This window comes from Gymnoscopelus braueri (genome assembly GCF_963280865.1).
Source record: "Gymnoscopelus braueri genome assembly, chromosome: 6".
Classification (NCBI taxonomy): Eukaryota; Metazoa; Chordata; class Actinopteri; order Myctophiformes; family Myctophidae; genus Gymnoscopelus; species Gymnoscopelus braueri.
The window spans coordinates 27,494,901-27,516,214 of record NC_137607.1 but is presented as its reverse complement, the minus strand read 5'-3'; the positions used below and the strand labels follow the sequence as shown (position 1 = coordinate 27,516,214).

Genomic DNA, 21,314 nt, shown 5'->3' with positions numbered 1-21,314 from the left:
TGATTGGAGTTGGACTCTTGATAAGTAAGTGGTCTTAGGATTGGTGGCAAGATGCTATTTTATGACATTTTGTATGATGGTGTGTAATTTCTGTAGTCATAATCTTTGGATAATTTTGTGGTGTTTTCCTTTTGAGTTGACCTTCAGATCAGCGTTGGTCTTATGCACCATAAATGTATTGAATCTGCTAAAGGTTTCCTGTCCGCCCTATCATCCTCATGTGCAGCTGGTCTCTAGCAACTAGGGTGGAACCTGACCACAGACCAGTGCTGAGCTGTCAGTTGAACTGAAGAGAGTTTGAAACATTAGTTTAAAGAGGCTTGTACTAGTGTATGAAGATTCACATTATTAACCAATAAAACCCTGGTTTAACTTTAACATGGAGGGGAATAGTAGATTATAGGAATGAATTTTCATTACTGGTGGTGGTTAATCTGTGAGCAGCTGGCTGTCTGGGAGGCTGAATGGATGGAAATCCATTTAATGCCAGTTGCGGTTTGCACAGGTTCAGGTAGTGACATGAGGTTGGTTTTTACCTTGTACATGTAGAGAGTGAATGTGATATTGAGAGACAGATGGTCAGATAAACCTTTATTGATCCCCGGAGGGAAATTTGGGTAAAGCGGGTAACAGGCATACTCTAATTGTTTTGACGGTGGATTTGTAGTGGTCAGGGATTTAAATTTGGGGTGTGGTGGTATCACAATCACATTGGGGGGAAAGGAGGGAAGACGGTTTAATTTGAGATGGATGCGCTATGTTGGTGGGGGTGGAGATTAGCGACAGACAGTTGCCTGATTTCTTATTCAGTATTTGTGAATGTCATTGGCAATAAGTGAGCCTCTGTCAGTAATATATAATCTGTCCAACTGTTGAATGGACAGTTGGGTGATGCTGACCTTAATCCTCCATGGTATCATAAATGATGGGGAATTGTTGCCACACTGCCAACTATGTTTACAGTTCAGTTCTTGTGTAAGCCAGTTTATTTGGGACACATATTGCACTGTGTAACTTGCTTATTTCCTCCTGCCCAGAAAGGGCAGGAGGAAAATCAGGGAATATTAAAGAAGTGCTCTGGTTTTGGCTGTCAGCAGTTCCCTTAATCAAATGAAGGCTGCTACACCCGCACAAACATCCCTGTCATACCATAGTATCGGTATCAAATGAACCACATCGCTGTAGCAGAAGGTAGACGAGGTGATGATTGATTATACAGTAGGCTACCATAAAATGTGCTTTAATGGTCCTTGAGGAGAAATTGGGACAAGAGGCAGGGTGGAGGGTGGCTGATGGTGAAAATTAATGTTATCAGACTCTGTGTGTAAAGAAATAGCTTTTTGGGTGCAGGGAATACCATATAAACCTGCTGACCGTCCATATTATTTAAGTCAGGTCCACTGAACTCAAAAGCTTTATTTCATGTTATCAATAATATTCACGTTTTGTTGTTGCCTGACTAGTCCCGATTCCCGTGACGTAGAAATGGCAGCGGGGCTGTCACATTTGAACATAAATCAGCCAATCAATTCATTTTGGCCATGAGGAGTCACATGACAGCAGCTCATCATGAGAGGGTGAGGCAATGGAGGGGGGGGGCGGGGGAAGAAATATGAGGCGAGCAAGGAATGAAGGTTGTAAGATGTGTTGCTCTAAAGCTGTGTCAGAAATATCAAATGGAAGAATGCCAGCTTGTCTCATTGTACACGAGGGCTTTTGAGTGGAATAACATTTTTTTTATGATCACTGTCACCCCTCCCAACCTTCCCCTGGATGACCAAAACGCATAACAAAGCAGTTCTCACTGGACCTTTAAAAAAGAGATTACCTCCACCCTATCATGATCCACACCACGCCCTCACTTCCCTGTCCCCTCGGGACCACCACACACTCCCACACAACCCTGCTCTGTATGAGCCGCAAGCACACAGCTGTGTGTAGGGAGGTCTTTAAGGAATCTGCAGCTGCTTTCAGAGGAATACTGAAAATAAAATGGCAGCCTGAAAGTATGAGCACTTTGCTCATACGAAGTGGTGAGATCACCATGTGGCATCTGCCGACTCTGCTGAAAAGGCAGCAGGGTTCTCTGCCAGAATACACAATGAGCTCAAGTCTCACCAAGGTTAAGCAGCTATCCGCTTCACCAGGGCAACGCCGCGGTGCAATCAATAAAAGGTCTGACGTGCCAATGGAGGTTTATGTGGGATGGCTCTCAAAGACTGCTTCATAGAGGGGGGGGGGGTGATTATTTTCTGGGTTTTAAGGCACCTTTTATCCAATATCCACTGATCTAGTCCCTCCCCCATCCCCAAACCTAATATTTTTGTTCGTGCTCTCTGACCCCTGCTCCGCCTGTTTGCTATCCCCTGGCCTTGCCCCTGACCAATTGTCCTGAATGGTGAGCGATGATAGGCTACCACCACAATGGACAGAATAGACCGCTGGTATGTGTTTTCCATCCCACTAAATAAACGTGCTAAGAGGAGCCCAGACTTGTGTCTTTTTCTAAAGTGGGGGCCAAGCGAGGCTGTCGTGTAGCGACCAGGGGATCTGGTTTTGACGGTGGTCACGGTTCATTGTTCTGGAGGGATGGCATGCTTCCTGTGTTGACTGTCAAAGGTGGAAGAGGTTTTTCTTTTCTTCGTCTCTTTCCCTCCCTAATTTGGATGTAGTATAACTTGACCAGGTCTCTCATACATGAGTGGAGGTAAATTGTATTGAATTTCACTACGCAGGAAGGGGTTTAGTGAGGGGAAGCTAAAATGAGGCCATCTTATACCTCTGCTGTGAGCTGTCAAGCTTGGTATCATCTGTTAAAAATTGTTATTTAAAAAATCAGTTGACTTCCCGTTTCCTGCCTGTTTTGGAATCAGTTTTGGATTTGAGTCTCTGGGCTTGAAAGACTGCGCCTAGAGCTGCCTTGTTGATATCATAAGTGATTGTTTAGAAACCTGTTGATCTATTGAGAACCGTTTCTTGAATCAAAGCTTACCACTTTATCAACTAGGCTACATAGTCCCACATGCACTGATACGTGTTTTTGTCTACCACCATTTTGTGAAAAGTTGCAGTTACAGTTTGTGTCACTTGATTGCTTGATTGAATACTTTATTCACATGTTTGTTAACAATACGGCAGTACAGTAAAAAAAAAAAGGCTCTGCTAAAAGGGGGCTTTTTTCCATTTTCGTCCATTGTACTCAATTCATCAACAAGACATAACAATACACACACTACACATTGGTATTCGATAACGACACCAATAGCATATACTGTATTTACAGAAAAAAAGAGGGGGGTGCAGAGGATGCCACTCCAAGTATGTGGCTCCTTCCGTGGAGCTCGCTGAGGGAGTGTCCTTCAAAAAACTATTAGGATTTAGAAAACATTTTTAGAATCGACCTCAGGTCTTAATGGGTTAACTAGAAGAAGTGCTCCTCGGAGCACAGGTCTCCGCCAGGTCAGGGAGGATATTGTGGGCAAGCAATGTTTGGAATTCGCCAATCAGGATGGAAAATGAGAAATCGGACGGATCTGTCTTGATCACTTGACTATAGAGATGATGTGTACCAATTTGCGTGATGTTTGGACAAAGTTTGTAGGAGTAATATATTTTTTTTTGTGCAAAAATCGGCCTCCTGGTGGTGCTATAATAGGGCAATCTTAAAAGGGTGGCATTTGTTCCTCAACGTAGTGCGAATGTGCATGCAAAGTTTCACCGCGCTCGGACTCTGCGTTCATGATTTGCGGCATTTTGTTCAAAACGGTCCACTCCTGCAAACTTTAGGTCAATCTTAGCCAATCAGGATGGAATATGAAAAATCGGAAAGACCCGTTTCGTTTAATGACTATAGAGATACTGTGTACCGATTTGCGTGATGTTTGGACAAAATCTGTAGGAGTAATGTCAAAAAAATTGTTTTGCAAAAAGTGGCCTCCAGGTGGCGCTATAACAGGCCCATGTGGCATCCAGGGAGTGTGTGTGTGCACAGTTTCGCTGCGATCAAGCCAACGGTGCCAGAGGTTAGCTGTCCACACAGACCGACGGACACACGAACGGACAGGGTGCAAAACATAGTCTGTCTCGGTCATGCCTTCGGCCTGGCGGAGACAATTTGCAAATATTATGTATCTAATTACAGATCAGTGTTTTTAGAGTTGGCACTATTCTTCACAGTAAAGAATTTCACCCTGCATAAAAACTAGGATCAAGCCTTGGTAGGAGGATGTGGCACCATAATTGCCTCTAAACACTGGAGTGTTATGTTCCACTAGTGCCTGATCTTTTGACTCAAAGCCAGCATCACTCTGGTGCCAGTCTTGTGAGCACTGGTAGCCGCTGGCAGTCACATGTAGTCGAGGTTTATTTTAGCAGGTGGCGATGCTAAAGTAAGGATGTCTAGCGGATTTTTACGCTGTGACTCCTAGGGAGTGGGCCGTCTTCGAGGAAGAGTGTGTTTGTGTGGACCTCTGTTGTGAAAATTTTACTAAACTTTTGGTTGCTGAGTGATATGCCTAACTATGTGAACTTACAAAGAATCATATGTACTGTATAATATTATCACAGACACTTATGTCACAAATCACAATATTTACTTAGAGGACATGCTACAAGGCATTTGCTATAAGGCATCCCTTCCTTGAGTCTCAAATATAGATGTCATAGAGTTAAGATGCACTGATTCTATCCCGCTTTATTTTTGTTACTCACTGATATAAAGGAAAACCATGCAACAAATCAGAATGTCAAAGGGCTCAACTAATGAATACAATAATACTATTATCTCTCTCTACACTAACTGGTCTCAGTCTGCTGCTTCTTAAAATGCACTCTGATCCCAAATCATTTTATCTATCACTGTTCCCTAGTATTTATATTGTTATACAATTTCATATTCTCTGTGTGAGAGAGCGTCACAATTTCATTATCTTTTTGTGAGAGTAAGAGCTGGAGAAGTGTAATCTTATTGTGTTTGTGTAATAATTTCAGACCCATGACGCTATGTGTGCATTAATACAATAATCACCTTTGACTTTACTTCTGTATACTGTATTGTGTATGGGTAACTTTAGTTTCTGATACGTATCTGAGCACCAACACACCAAATCAAATCCGTTGAATCTAAAGGCACCTCTGAAATAAAGGTGTTAAATGTCATTGTGTGCCGTTATATTCAACTTGTGCCCTCTCCCTCCCTCAGTGACTGTGTGTGAGCCCAGTGCCATGTCTGCAGCTGTGGTGATGGAACCGCCAAATGATAGCGTCTTCCTGCACTCGTCCTGTGATGCCGAAGACAGCTCAGCCTCCTTGGAGAATGTGGCTATGTATGTACAGTACACACACACACACACACACACACACACACACACACACACACACACACACACACACACACACACACACACACACACACACACACACACACACACACACACACACTACTTAAAGGTATCAGCTCTGTAATAAACAGAAAATACATTTTCAGGTGGGTTGCCAATTTAATCCAATCAGGAAAGAGGACCAGTATAGGTCCAGTAGACCTATACAATTTTATAGTGTTCCAGTTTCAATTTTGTCTGCTTATTTCATCACTTCCCATTTCACTTGTTTATACTGTATGAGTTCTCTCTCCTGGTAGGATGAAATTGGTATCCTCCTGACCTGAAAATGCATTTTCTGGACAGATGGAGAGACCCCTGTTACTGAACAAACGATCTATAGCAATGATTACTACCAGAATATTATAGCTCTTTATCACTTGGTTTAAAGGTTCAGTAAGTGATATTTATTTTATTAAAACAACTGGATTATGTCATTATTGGGGAATGGTCATACTGACTAATATAACAGTAGCATCAGATGGTACTGATGGTAAGTGTTTACTTGGACTAGTGGAAAGTTATTCCCCCTCTGACTCACTGAGTGGAAATTGCTGCCCCAGGTTATCCCATATAGTAGCAGAGTGCAATCGACTTGGGGATCCACTTAACTAGTATGTGTGTACTAAGATGAACTCCCCCACTTTTCCTTCAGTGAATCCACAGAGGAGGAGTCAGCTGGGGAAAGGGAAGAAGACACGGGAGTCAACAATGAAATCAAAACCACAGAGCCTGCAGAAATCTCTACTGAACAGTCTCACTCCTTACCCACACACACAGGTGAGTTATGAGCACACGCGTGTACCAACCACTTTCTATAACCACTTACACCCTATACTTCGTTGACCGTTGACCCAGGGGTCTATTTTAGGCCCCCTCCTTTTGTCCCTCTACAATCTACACCAAATCTCTTCACCGAAAATAGCCAATCTTCAAGCTCACAGCGTGTCGCGAGTTTGTAGATCTGATATTTTCGCTGAATGTACGTCCCAGAATAAGAACACTAGGGTTTTGATTTGAAAATTTTATTGGAGTGGTTAAAGATTATTTCATTGGAATTTATTTTTGATGTTGAGAGAGAGAGAGTGGGGATGATGAGCAGCAAAGGGCCTCGGTTCAGATTTGAACCCAGGCCAGCTGCGGGAAGGACTTATTTACGTATGTGTACGCTCTTACCAGGTAAGCCACAGGGAACATCAACATTTAACAGACGAAATGTTGTGCAGTGCTATTGATGGATTTTAACCACATTAACTACATGAACCCTAGTGTCCCTATTCTGTGCATTACAATAGGCAAAAATATCAGATCTACAAGCTCACATGTGTGCCGTGTTGTAAACTTATAGATTGGCCATTTACTGTGGATTTGTTGTAGAGGGGAAATAGGAGGGGGCTAAGTATAGATCCGGGAGCCCCTTTTCAACTAAGTTTATAGGGTTTATGTGGTTAACATCAGTGAGGGTGATATAGACAGGTTGTATTCGAGAATACACACAGACACAGAGAACATTTAGTTAAGGTCAACAGTGAAAGAAGCAACTTGAACCTGAACATTTGCTGCATCCTCCATACAATATTACGTTTTGGCCGAAGTCAGCACTTATCTCTCTGTTGCTCCCCTGAACTTCTCCCATGAGGAAGTGGGCTAAACGGAAGTGACCGAACACCACATTCTTTGCTGGTACGTGTTGACTTCCCGTTTCCTGCCTCTAATCTCCACTGACTCAGGCCAAGAACAATCTGTCTCCAACACTCCGTCCTCCCAATGTCATCGGTGCCAACAGCCCGTTTTACACTTTTCAGGATGCACTGATTCCATTCCATGCTTGCTTAGTGTGCTCAAATGCATTCCACTTAGTATAAGGAAAGCAGATTAGTTCTTTATTTAAGGCACGCTTGAATTAAAAGGGCCCATTAAAGGGAGCCTTGACAAAACATTGCAAAAACTAAAGCAAGCATCATTCTAAGCAGTGTGCATTTTGTCACGCTAGTGTCATGAGAATATTTTCTCCCAAATACCAATTTTTGAAGTTATATTTTTTTGCGCACAGCGGGGCTTTATGAAGCCCATCCTACTGCACTGCTACCTCTGTATGTTGACAGTCCTTTGATGGACCCCTTTTGTTGGCCTTCCCACATACTTTATGCGCATAAAGCCTTATATGGACACGGGGTCAACCTGCTGGCTATACTGTTACACGTCTATGCCATTCTCACCTCTGTCTATTTGTCTTATAGACGTTTTCACACCAGCAGACCAGCATGCTGTCCTTATCTAAACAACATTTATAAAACCAATATAGATACAGGGCCGTCCTTATCATAATCACCCTTTGTTAGTTCACGCTACCACAATATACAGTATTGATCGGTGGTCTGGTCATAGTGTTGTAAGAAGGCTTGTTTGTTTCCTATTAATCATTACAGTGGCTGTACAATTTCATGGTCCATGTGGCAAGTGGAATACTAAGATGACTCGATTCAGCTTTGTGAGGGGAAATATATATTCTGAATATACATATACAGTGTATAATTTCTATTCCCCCTGCCCAGTGGTTATTTGTATTTTTCTGTAGGACTGTGAAACATCAGTCTTGTTTCCTTGCTGCCTGAACGTGTGAGCTCTATATTGGCTTGGCCCAAGCGAATTAGTATCAGTTACTAGCTTAGAAGTTAAAGTTTTCTGCGCTCAGACAGTGGTGCGAGGGCGGTTGTTGGAAAACCCCAGTACCTAAAACCTCTTGATTCGTTTTTCTGTGTAACCTCCCTAAAGAGAAAGGGCCATTCAGACAGACTGTTCACACTGACGTTGCCTGAGCATCATCTGATGAATTGAATTGATTTGATTCGCTCGTGTCCCGCTCAGTGCAAAACTGTCGGCATGGTGAACTGAACATGACTGAACTTCAAAGGGATGCATTCATCACGTGATTGTCAGATTGACACACACGCTCTCCCACACACACATTCTTTAATCACGGCAAGTTGTGGTCTCGTTTGTATACTGGCCCATGCTGTTAATTTCTTCCCTCCACTAATTTAAACAAGAATAAAACCTCAACCAATCCCCTCCCACCTCCTCCTCTCCCCTGTCTCACCCTCCAGTCAGTGTCCAGCGCCCAGACTCCCTGTCGGTGCCAAAAGCAGGGGAGCCTCCTATGTGGACATCCAGGGGCAATGAGGAGGTAAAGCTGAGAATGGGGGAGTCTGGCATGTCTGCCGAGCCCCCAATGACCGTCAACCAGATGTTCACCTCGGCTGTGGAGCGCTTTGGTAACTTCACCGCTCTGGGCTGGAAGGACGGCGAGCAGCAGAAGGTCCTAAACTACACAGAATACTACCAGGCCTGCCGTACGGCAGCCAAGAGCTTCCTTAAGGTGAGGCCTAGCCAGAGACAAATGAGTAGATGGTGCATTTCTATAGCGCCTTTATCCAAAGCGCATTACTTCCACACATTCACACACTGAGGTGGAGACAGCCATGTAAAAGGCACCAACCTGCTTTTCGAGAGCATTTAGGGGTTCAGTGTTTTGCTCAAGCAGGAGGAGCCGGGGATCAAACATAGGAACCTTGCGATTCCAAGGCGCCTCTCTACCTCCTGAGCCTCTGCTGCCCACTAGTACCCAAAGCATTAAAAACATAAACTAACTGGACTGGAGTCAGATAACGCCTGTCTTCTACCTTGTCACGTGAAGGTGATGCTTGACGAATAAACTGCTTTTTGGTAAGCGACGCCATCATGTGACCAAAATTCCTTTAACAGCTCATATACAGTAGTTGACACTGACAGTAAGAGCTTTATCACAGGGTAGTGAAATTGTAATCTTTGACAGTGAAGCATTAAGATCTTTATCACAGGGTAGTGAAATCTTAACCTTTGACAGTGTAGCATTATCAACATTATAACATTCAGAACTGAATGTTATAATGTTGACACTGACAGTAAGAGCTTTATCACAGGGTAGTGAAATTGTAATCTTTGACAGTGAAGCATTAAGATCTTTATCACAGAGTAGTGAAATCTTAACCTTTGACAGTGTAGCATTATCAACATTATAACATTCAGAACTGAAGTATTATCCAAATAGCTTCCACAGAGAAATGTCACACCAACAATTAGATCTACAAAAGCGTTAAGCTGAACAAAAGGTCAAAAATGAAGGGATGAATGTTTGCGAGTAAGGAGCATGTTTTATACAGAAAAGAGGCCCCTATTGTTAACTGCCCGCCCAACAGAAAATAAATCAAAATCATCAAAAGGTCAATGACTTATTCATTGGTCAAATAAAGATGATCTGTTGTCTATTCAATATCCACCCCAGTTCGATGAGTTAAACCTCCTCCTGGCAGAACCGGTTCCACAACCTGCTACTCTGTCCCACCAGGCGGGGTGAAATGTCAGCCACGTAAGAGAGGTAGCCAGCCAGTGAGGCAGCTTGTCTCAGGACGATGCTCAGCTGTACATACAGAACACTATGGGGTGCACGATAGTTTATTGTGAAACCCAACACTGTTTGTCAACAAAGACTTGCCGTGAAGTTGTGCACAGTGTGGGATGTGTTTGCAAGTGTTGCATACTAAGACTTACTCACATGCGTCTTGTCTGCAAACACACAGACGCGTTCACAACGGCCATACCGAACAATTACCATACTTTTAGGCCCAAAAACTCAAAAAGGTGTCATTAAGTGCATATAATGTCCTCAAAGTCACACATCCAACAAGCTTTGAACTTAGCAGATTGGACCTTCTGTTCCAACCTTCCGGCCCGAAAACGTCGGGTAGGGTCAGGTTCAGGCAGAATTTGAGAACTTGTAACAGACGCACAAAGATCCTTAAGCTGCCCTGAACCTGACAGCATACAAGATACATATAGACTCCCTGAACCTGTTGCGCTGCACTCCCAAGCACGTGTTGCCAAGCATAACAGTGTCAGGTGGCAGTGTATCAATTTTCTGCACTATGAAATGTTAACGAGACGTACAGTTTGGCCGTGTTGTATTTCTGCAGAATCTGAGGACACACCTCGTGTCTCGTTCCCACTGTCATTATGAAAGACTTCATAAGTTATTTAAAAAGCACATTCACCATGACATAATTGGTATATAACAACATTAACATTATGATCTCCAACACATTTGGTTTAATTGCTCCCATCTTAATGAAACTACAGGGGAAATGCACTTCAAGCAAACCCCTCTCCAGCTGGTGTGTTTTTCTGTACAGAAGTTTCAATATGAAATCAAATATATTTTCATGTTCTTCCACACATCTAGGTTTGTTTGTTTATTCAGAGTGCTTTTGTGTTCTGTTCAGCTTGGTCTGGAGCGGTATCATGGTGTGGGCATCCTGGGCTTCAACTCCTCTGAGTGGTTCATCTCTGACATTGCTGCCATCTTGGCAGGGTGAGTGTCCGCCTATTTTTATTACCATTATAGTTGGTCATCGGACATGAGTGTCATGATGTAAAATTTAAAAGTGTGTTATGAGTAAGTTCTACTTTCAAGTAAGTCGGTCTTCTACAACCACTGTTGTCCAAGACTTGAATGCTGGGTGACTTCACATTCAAGTTCATAACGCGTTGCGATGTGATGCGTTGTGAACTTGTAGATCGCACATGAACATTTTTGAATAGGGCTCAAGTGGTTAAAAATTCACTTTGTATATTTACTTGCTTGCTTGTTGCCTGGGAGTACCTTTGTGGATTCCCCGAGTTGGAATGGAACCTGTTCTAGTGAAAGTGTCATGCAATGAGCTGCAAAGGATCGAACGGCAGTCATCGAAACTTGTCGAAGAACTGTACATGCCATTCATTAGATAAGGCACGCTTTGCCCCAGGGTCCAATAACAGATGGGTTATTATGAGACTCAACATCTGTCATCATCTGCAATCAGCTGGTGTTTCACAGAAACAATTTTAGCTAACTGTAGCTCTCAGAGCTGTGAGAACAGAGTGCTGATCGTTCTTCTCTGGGAACGTATCTTAAATCCGTGCTCTGCAATTAATCTCAGCACAATCAAACACTGATATCTGATTTACTACCCAGGCTTTCAGTTTCTAGTCGGCGCTGAAAATGACATCGTATTGAAACTGTACACTGTCAAATCAGTCTTGATGAGAAAAAAAGTTTCTTTGGTAGACTGCAGCAGAGCTGCTCACAGCATATCATGCTGCCAAATGCAATAGAACAGTACGTGCTCCCTTTCATGAACTGACTGACTGGCTGGAATTTCTTGAGTTTCTTGCTGTCACTCTCAAGTCAGGCAAGGCAACATTACGCAACGCATTATAAAAAGACATTTGAATATAATAATGAAATTAATATAATATGACATGCCCAGAATAATAACACACTTAAAGTAGGAGAGTGCAGAAATTAGGAGTTACTCTAGATATTTGCTTCTGAAATCTGTCCAGCAACAACCCAATTTTGCTTAACTTAGTCTCCCAGAGGGATTCAGACTTAAAAAACAACAACATATAAGCATTGTCTTTTGCAGACCTGCCAGATAATGTTTCGAGACTGCTCTCTCTAAATTTTCCTCTCCTGTTTGCAGAGGGTTTGCTGTGGGCATCTACACCACCAATTCTCCTGAGGCGTGCCAGTATGTGGCAGATAACTGCAAGGCCAATGTGATTGTTGTGGAGAACCACAAACAACTTCAAAAGATCCTCCAGGTGAGCTTAAAGCATGCAGAGAGTTACAAATACTAAACTTGTGACACAGAAAATCTTTCTTCCATGAGAGATATTGAGAGTACTACTTACATTACAGGTGTTGATGTTTTAAAGCAATATCCTATTGCCTTTTGTCATTAAATCCCTGTTAATGCTACTGTGGTATTCATTAAATCCCTGTTATTGCTACTGTGGTATTCATTAACTGCTTCCAGTCATTTGATCACAAAGAAATGTATTCTGTGCTTGCTTACACATTTCCACAGGTTCAAGACCAGTTGCCACACTTGAAAGCAATTATTCAGTACAAAGATGCTCTAAAAGAAAAGAGACCAAATATTTACACGGTAAGAATGTCTAAAAATTGCCTCATAACAGAAGATGTGTGTAAATGTGTTGAGTCTTTGCCAGTAGAGCAGTTTTCTTTGTGAACTGTCTACTCTATGAATAGGCAGTTTCAGCACAGCAAATTGTGTCTCACTATTACAACATGTCTATGATCTCTTGAAGAGCTGCATTCTTACAGTACATGAGCATGTACTCATGTACTGTGACTCATTGTGTGACTCGTTGCTATAGAGTGTTTGTTCAGTAAAAGGAGTCTCCTTGTCTCTCCAGCTCTTTATAAAACAGAAAATGCTTTTTCGTTTCAGTTCTGAACAAACTGAACAAACACTCTATAGAAATGATTACTATCAGAATATAGTGCTTTAACCTTTTAACAAAATACTTTTTGTTTTAACCCAAAAATATCACTTACCCTACCTTTAACCCAGAAGAGTGTAAATGGGTACTTTCTCCTGATTGGCTGAGATTTTGACACCTACCGGAAAATGTATTTTCTGTTTATTAAAGAGCTGGAGAGACATGGAGACTCCTGTTACTGAACAAACACTCTATAGAAATGATTACTATCAGAATATAGTGCTTTAACCTTTTAACAAAATACTTTTTGTTTTAACCCAAAAATATCACTTACCCTACCTTTAACCCAGAAGAGTGTACAAATACGTTTATGAAAGTAGGTAGCTGATATATTGCACTTTTACTTTAGTGCTAGGTATACTCTTAGTTGCTTGTTTTAGAAGAGAATGCACTTAATACTTCTGGTGATTGGTAGTTTCGTTCCCTACCTACAGTATGTTGAATGCGCTTATTGTAAGTCGCTTTGGATAAAAGCGTCTGCTAAATGACCGTAATGTAATGTAACGTAATGTAATGTACAAATAAATGGAACCAGATGTGATGAGTTAAATTAAAACACTAGATTTTACTATTCAGTGAAGGTTTCTTATTTTATATTTGTAGAACCCTAAACACTTTCCCTCATTTTGTCTTAGAACCCCACATTTATTTTTTCTTTCATTTTTCATATTATGGTCTTTCTGTTTCTTAGTGGGAGGAATTTATGGAGCTAGGACGCGATGAGCCAGACGCTCCTCTTAATGCCATCATCGCCAGCCAGAAGCCCAACCAGTGCTGCTCACTTATCTACACCTCAGGGACCACAGGACAGCCCAAAGGAGTCATGCTCAGCCACGATAATGTAAGTTACAATGAACCACGGCATTTTAACCTAAGATCATCTGTTCCATTCTTAGCACTGACTTTACTTAAGTCCAGCTACTGTATTGGAGGACAGCTATAATTGAATACAATTCATAACGCCGGGAGACAAAGCAGCATGTTACAGTAATTGAATTGCAATTGAAACATAACTCAAGCATAGAAAATGACCCCAAATTGCCAATCACGACTACATAAAGGGATATTGAATGGACAAAATCAGTTCTTAGGACGTTAAACATTGACACAAATGTTGCTGTTATAACCGTTTCAAAATAAAAAGATGGATAAGAGGAGAAACCTGAGTTGGTGAGGTATGTGTATGTTGGACACTTCAAATGCTGCAATTTGACTCTCCCTTCCCGTGTCTTCCTCCCTGTAGCTGACGTGGACAGCCTTCGCCACCAGCCGTCACGTACGTCTGTCAGACGCCACCACCGAGGCCCAGGAGTCTGTGATCAGTTACCTGCCCCTCAGCCACATTGCCGCTCAGATGGTTGACATCTGGGTCACCATGAAGGTCGGAGGAGCCACCTACTTCGCACAGCCAGATGCCCTCAAGGTAAGGTTTTTGTGTGGCTGTACTGTATGTGTGCATGTCTACTCTTCAGCATATTTGTATGGAAAATACGAACTCGTAATGTTACCGTAAGGGAATATTCTTGCGTCGATGGCCACCACTGATTAACATTCTTCAGTCTTATAGTGCGTCACTGATCTATTTAACCACGGAAACCAGGGATCTGTACGGAGCGCATTGTGAGCTTGTAGATTGGCAATTCTTGCAGAATGTTTGCCCCAGAATAGGGACGTGAGGGTTCATGTGGTTAAAAAAGGGCAGCCTTGTCTCTGAAGAGTTTTGCAATAAAAACATGAATGTCCCAGCCACCCTTCCATCCAATGCCTTCAGTCATTCAGGGTTTTTTCACAGGAATCTTCAGGATTGGTTTCACGCATTTCAAAAAGGGCCTTAGATACCACATTTATCTCCATGGGATCATGTGTTCTCGTGCCCTCATCATCCTCCTCCACATCGTCGGCATCGTCTTGTTTTTCTTTTTTTTATCTGATTAACACACAGCAAGCATGTAATCCAGTTAGGAGATGCAGATTAGCTAAGCCTCTAGTTAAAGAGATACCCTCCCTGAGGGGTGGACACATGGACTCGGATGAGAGAGACTTGTTTGTGAAACGGTTATGTGTTGACCATTTGAGGGCACACATGCTTCAAACAAGATCTTTCTACTGCATGAGGAGCTTGTGTGCTTACTTATAGTAGTTAATTGCATCATGTTGCATTGGCAGATTTCTGCGATTTTCTTTTTCAGATGTTGAATTATTTTTATTCTGCAAACAAACACACAGTGTGGATTGAGGATAACATGCCTGAACACTGTCTATTTACAGTGTTTTCATCCCCATTATCCTCTCTCCTCTGTGTGCTGTAAGACACTGACCATAATATTCACACCAGAAAGTGAGCGAGCGTGAGAGAGCACCCTGTGAATATGGTCAATTGCCCTGTTGTCTGCTAGCAATTAAGCAATTCTATCTCTCTCTCTCTGGCTTCCCAGGGCTCCCTGGTCACCACCCTGAAGGAGGTGCGTCCCACAGCCTTCATGGGCGTCCCCCGTGTCTGGGAAAAGATGCAGGAAAAGATGAAGTCTGCCGGGGCCAAGTCGTCCACCGTTACCAGGAAGGTGGCCATCTGGGCCAAGGATGTGGGGCTACACACCAACCTCAACAAGATGAACCAGTACGTACATTTATATCGGACACTAGTTCAGGGATTAAGAATCCTATGTTCATACTATTTTTTTAAGGAGAAAAACTGAAAAGAAACGTGTCAGCTATCTACATAAATATATACACATAGCATAAAAAAAGCATCAGGTATGTACATGAGGTTAGTCATAAGGTGCAAAAAGTGACACACTTTCCTCCCCTCAACTCAGAAATGGAGCAGTTGGTCGCACGCCACTCAACTACCGCGTGGCCAAGAAGCTGGTATTCAAGAAGGTGCGCAAGGCTTTGGGCCTGGACCGCTGTAACAAGTGCTACACGGGCGCTGCCCCCATCACCAAAGACACTCTGGAGTTCTTCCTCAGCCTGGACATCCCTGTGTATGAGCTGTACGGCATGAGCGAGAGCACAGGTCCTCATACCATCTCCCTGCCCGATGCCTTCAGACTCACCAGGTACCCTGCTTTTACCCCGTCTCTCTGTCTGTCTCTCTCACTCTCATTACACTAGTGGTACTTGGCTGGAAGTAAAGGCTATCGTATCCTAAGAGAGACACACACACACACACACACAGGTCTGAATAAAAATCAATACTCAGAAAGATGAGAGGGTCTGCAATCAAAATGTCCAATCCACATTTATTCTTCCCACGGGGTAATATTACACTGCACAGATTTTTCATATGAGCAAAATGTGAATGTAGACTCTAAAGTAGATGACACTGGATGGTCTATGATACCAAGCCTAAGTGACCGAACAACATAAATCATTGAGCTTGGTGTTTATGCTCCGCTGTAACAGAAATAAATTACTAGAAAAGTGTGCTCCTCTGAGTGCAGGTCTCTGCCAGGCCGTTGCCTACATAGGGCCCGTGAAATTTGGAAGGTAGTCCTAGCCAATTGAATCTGATCTGATTCATCTTGATCACATGACCCCAGAGATAATTTATACCAATTTGTGAGGTTTGGACAAAATCTAGTAGCAAAAAGTGTTTTGAAGAAAGCTCAAAATGGTGTAAAATCTTGTCAGGCGGAAATGGGAATGAATGGCCTATATGGGAGGTGAAAAAAGTGACATGATACTGACCATGTCAGTAATACTTGCATGATACTGACCATGACACTGACATGATACTAACCATGCAGAACATTGCAGATGTACAAGTCACTTTGCAACACGTTCTGAGCTTGTAGATCTGCTATTTTGCCAAGTGTTCGCCCCCAGAATAGGGACGTTGGGGTTCATGTGGATAAACGGTTCTGAATAATTTTCCCTGCAGCTGTGGGAAGGAGATCCAAGGGTGCAAGACAAAGCTTCACAACACAGACGAGGAGGGGAACGGCGAGATCTGCTTCTGGGGCCGCCACGTGTTCATGGGCTACCTCAACATGGCTGACAAGACGGAGGAGGCTCTGGACGCAGACGGCTGGCTGCACTCTGGGGACCTTGGCAAGCATGATAAGGACGGATTCCTCTTCATTACCGGACGCATCAAAGGTAAACCGCTCAACGTGTATTTTGGCCCTTTTGAGCGTTAATTTCACCACCTGAACTGGCCCCGACTAGTGGCCTTGAGGAATTGTGTAGCACCCAGAAGAAATAAATAAAATCCTATTGCTCTATTGTATCAAAATCAGACATGACACTTGCCAGTACATTCTGTACGGACAGCTTGCGCTGGAAAATCCACGCCAGCCTCCATAAAACGTATCAAAAACACATTGTTTTATGTACGCTAAATACCAGTGAAATTCCCCTTCAATGGAAGCTAATGCTGGTGAAATTTCCCCATGGAGGAAAAAAAGAGTTACGGGAAACGCACCCACACGTACATTTAGAATGTTTCTTTCTTCCTAGATCTTCCCTAAACCATGGTAGCTGTAGTCATGCCACGATTATCAACACCTAAACAAAACTAACTGCCGTTGGAAGTTGTTCACATCAAGTAATTGAACCTTGTGTGTGCAGAGCTAATCATCACAGCAGGTGGAGAGAACATCCCTCCTGTTCCCATCGAGGATGCTGTGAAGGCGGCTGTACCGCTCATCAGCAACGCCATGCTGATTGGAGACAAGAGGAAGTTCCTGTCCATGCTGCTCACCATCAAGGTAAGCTTAGGAAGGCGACACACTGTAACCTCACATACAAAGATTGATATCGTCGCTGTGGGGCAGAAATCTCTTATCTACATATTTTAACTTTTCATAAATTAATGCCCAACTTTGTCACACAAAAGTAGCGAAAATAGCAGATCTACAATCTCAAATGCGACATGTTTTGAGCTTGTAGATCTGCTATTTTTGCTAATTCTGTCTTGTTTCCACCCGATAGCAAGGATATACTGTTCATATTACACATCCTTCAGCAAGATTGAGCATCAACTTGTAAAACGTCTTTTGAACTTTTTTTATTTGAGTCTTCACAGTTAACATAATCTCTTACCCAGCCATTCGTTTAAACAGACGGTGTTATGGCATGTGATAAGATATTCACCAGGTTCACTCAGACTATCTGATGAGAAATTACTACAACACAGGTTATCGTGTTTGTGATACTGTATCTGACAAGCATTTTGAATCAATCTTGTGTCATTTTGAATCAATCTTGTGTTAACATCTTATCTATTTAAATATTTTTATCTAATCGGCGAAGCAGGTTAAAATGCTATTCTTAACTGATTGCAAGAGGAGTGTTGGAGAAGGGCAAGCCAGCTCCAAGTGCCATTTTAGTGCAGAGACTGCCACCCAGTGGACACTTAGTCACACTGTATGGCGCAACGTGCTGCCCATGTTCTGAACAGCCCAGTTTGTAACACTTAATTTCCCAATAATTTACTCCATAGATGTTTCAGAAAATCCTTATAAAGAGTTTTAATTCTGGAACCAAGCCAACCAACTACAAGATGAATCGTGACCATAAAACATTTGATTAAAGTTTATAAAAGTATTGGAAAATGCAAAAAATAAAGGTGAAGGTACAAGATGTTAATTATTTTAAGAGTGAACGAACGTCTGATCCCGGCATAAATCATTTCGCATACCTATCCAATGCTTCCAACGATCATTTAGCATGCTTCTTTTAAAATTGTGTCATTATTAGTCTTTATATTAGTTAGTAATAGTGTACAACTACAACATATTGTAGTTGACTTGTAGTGATTTACGGCCATCCTTCTGAGCTATCATGGGATCCAGTGGTAGCAGAAACTGACGATCCGACTGACATTCATGTGTGCAGTAAACATTTCCATGGTAACGGTGAGCTCCACCAATCAGTGGATAGTGTAGTATTTCTCTGTGACATCGCAAATAAAACAGGTTTTTCTTCAAACTACCTGGCTCATACAAGCTTGTGGCTTGTACAGGAGCTGGAAGTGCAAAATGTTTCTGGGTTTTAGGACAAACATTTCGCAACATTATTACAATTTAGCAGGAAGCTGATTATTGTCTCCGCCAGAGGTGGAGAGTATGTTTTCGTTCTTGTCCTTCCGTGTGTCCCCCCGTCTCAGCCAAGCTAACATTGGTCAAGCTTCGCGTGACACGTGACAATATGTTGTCACCAATGCTTTTGATTGGCTAGTGAGACGCATGACGAAATAGAAACCTATAAATAGGTGCGTCACTTCGAAAAAAACTTTTTTTTTTTTTTAAGTGAGCTTCCATCAGCCAAGCTAACATTGGTCAAGTGACATGTGACAATATGTAATATAAATAGGTAAGACAGGATTAATCAGGAACAGTACTGGCGGAGACCTGTGCTCTAGTTATTATTCTTTTTTTCCAAATGCATTCTTCAAGAATGTAATGGTTGGGAAAACAATCTAATTGAGAGACATGGTTTTTTCTTGTCCAGTGCCAGGTGAATGGGGAGTCGGGTGCCCCAGAGGATGAGTTGACACCCGAGGCTGTGGAGCTGTGCAAGAAGCTGGGCAGCAAATCCACACAGGTCTCCGAGATCGCCGGCGGCCGAGACCGTGCCGTCCATGCCGCCATCCAGGAGGGAATCAACCGGGCCAACGAGAACGCCCCCTCCAACGCTCAGCGTATCCAGAAGTGGATCGTCCTGGACCAGGACTTCTCAATCATCGGGGGAGAGCTGGGTGAGTTGGGGGGGCCATGTGTGCTCAGGGAAGGACACCTGCTGGTAGTCATTTATTAGCCGTGTGTATCGTAGTGTAGACTTGAGAATTAGCACTGAATACTAAATGGCTCATAAAAACCATAGCTGATGAATGATGAACGTTTTGACTGCTAAGTTCTGATAAGTATATGTGGTGTGTGTGTATCTGCCAGGTCCTACCATGAAACTGAAGAGACCGGTGGTCATGAAGATGTACAAGGAGCAGATTGAGAACTTCTACAAAGAGGTGGCGACCCCCAGTACTCCTGACAATCCCCTGCCTCCCAAATAGAGCTGCATAGACAATACACTCTAGAGAGAGACACAATGAAAGACTTTATCTACTCATCACACAAACACCGTACACATTATGCCTTTTCACGAATCGCCTCCCATCTTATAATATACACCCTCTTGCAGCTTTCTTCCCCACGAAGCCTGTTGTGCCAGCTTTCTGCCTTGATCGTTGGGCTTTTGTTTACATTTGTGGGTGTTGTGTGAAAAGAAAATATCTGCAAGAAGCCATTGTAAAATATCTTTATGCATTCAGAGAAATTATTGGTATGCTGATTTGAACTATTTATTTGTATTATTGTGATGAAGAACAATAATCAATAGATGAAGTAGCTATGGCTGTACATAAGAAAAGGCACTGTTCATTGTACTGTGATACTCAAGAGACAACAGTGGCATAGAATCCAAAAGTCTATAGGACATGATAATTTAGTTTGTTTTTTAAATCTTGCTCTTGAGTTATTTATTGTTTTCAGTTTGCCAAAGTTCTAAAAGCTCTTACATCCAACTATGATCCTCACATCCAGTATTGGCTGGCCTGCCTAAATGAGGAAGGTGAAATTAAGTTTTAATGGACAGGGAAAGGAAAACAGTGAAGAAGCATATCAGTCTCCTATTTATTGTTTGTATACTTTTGTTTTGTTCTTTGTCAGTCTGGTTTCAGAGTCGTGGAGGAAAAGCGATTATCATTCATGTTGCAGGTAGGCACGAATCCTTCTACGTCCTTCTACACTGACTTGATTACAGGATGGCAGTAGTGGTAGATGGCAGAGTAGATTACGTTGTAGAGAGGATTTCACATATTGGGAGCTCCAAATACATAACTCATAGCGCACAGCCAAATGAACTTTCCTCAAACTGTGAAACCATGTCACTCAAGCCATATATATCACAGTTGTAATTTTTTTTGTAACCAATAAACATGTATTATGTTATGTGTTTATATATTAAAGCATACGCACATGGTCCTGTTGGAATATGTAATAATTTGGTCGTGGAATTGCTGTGACCTTGTGAAATAATGCAAAAATTGATTTCTTTATTTTTTTATTTGTTTGCCTACATGTATGCTTGTCTTTTGTTTATTTTTCTTGTTGAATGTTATTTCAAATCGCTGTGCACTGATCCAACAGCCCAGGAAGGTTTGGTACTGTATGCATGTAAGAAAGCAGAATTGATATATGGATGGGCAGAAGTCAGATTGTGAGTTTTGGAAAATATATCTACACTAGAAGGTTGCTGTCACCACACCTACACATTGGATGAGGAATTAAAGGAATTGTCCTTTAAACATTTCTGCCAACCACATCAAAGTGGCTATTGGGCAACAAACCAATTTTGATATGACCAAATGGTGTCTAATTGATGGCGTGAATCATTTTCGAAATTCTTTATTTAGAAGAAAATGGGTCGGGGACATCTACTACAATCCAAAGAGCTGATTTCTGTCTGTATGATATTAGAAATTGTACATATTCTTTGCGTGTATTAGTGCAAAGTGAAATGTTGCAAAGGAATCTTAAGCCAGAAGGC

At 42.3% G+C, this 21,314-nt stretch overlaps 1 protein-coding gene across 3 annotated transcripts in view; it reads left to right on the top strand.

Moving 5' to 3' along the window:
• Positions 1–20,747, top strand: part of acsbg2 (acyl-CoA synthetase bubblegum family member 2) — a 31,047-nt gene extending 10,300 nt beyond the window's left edge. For all 3 annotated transcript variants that reach the window (XM_080431285.1, XM_080431286.1, XM_080431284.1), the window contains exons 2-15: positions 5,201–5,324; positions 6,034–6,158; positions 8,486–8,757; positions 10,697–10,785; positions 11,939–12,059; positions 12,326–12,406; positions 13,456–13,605; positions 14,008–14,187; positions 15,200–15,381; positions 15,581–15,823; positions 16,648–16,865; positions 17,337–17,476; positions 19,221–19,467; positions 19,661–20,747. In XM_080431285.1, the coding sequence (XP_080287411.1) occupies positions 5,224–5,324; positions 6,034–6,158; positions 8,486–8,757; positions 10,697–10,785; positions 11,939–12,059; positions 12,326–12,406; positions 13,456–13,605; positions 14,008–14,187; positions 15,200–15,381; positions 15,581–15,823; positions 16,648–16,865; positions 17,337–17,476; positions 19,221–19,467; positions 19,661–19,779 (2,268 nt within the window). In that variant the 5' untranslated portion in view covers positions 5,201–5,223 and the 3' untranslated portion in view covers positions 19,780–20,747. The remainder of the gene's footprint in view (positions 1–5,200; positions 5,325–6,033; positions 6,159–8,485; positions 8,758–10,696; positions 10,786–11,938; positions 12,060–12,325; positions 12,407–13,455; positions 13,606–14,007; positions 14,188–15,199; positions 15,382–15,580; positions 15,824–16,647; positions 16,866–17,336; positions 17,477–19,220; positions 19,468–19,660) is intronic.
• The last annotated feature ends 567 nt before the right edge of the window (positions 20,748–21,314 follow it).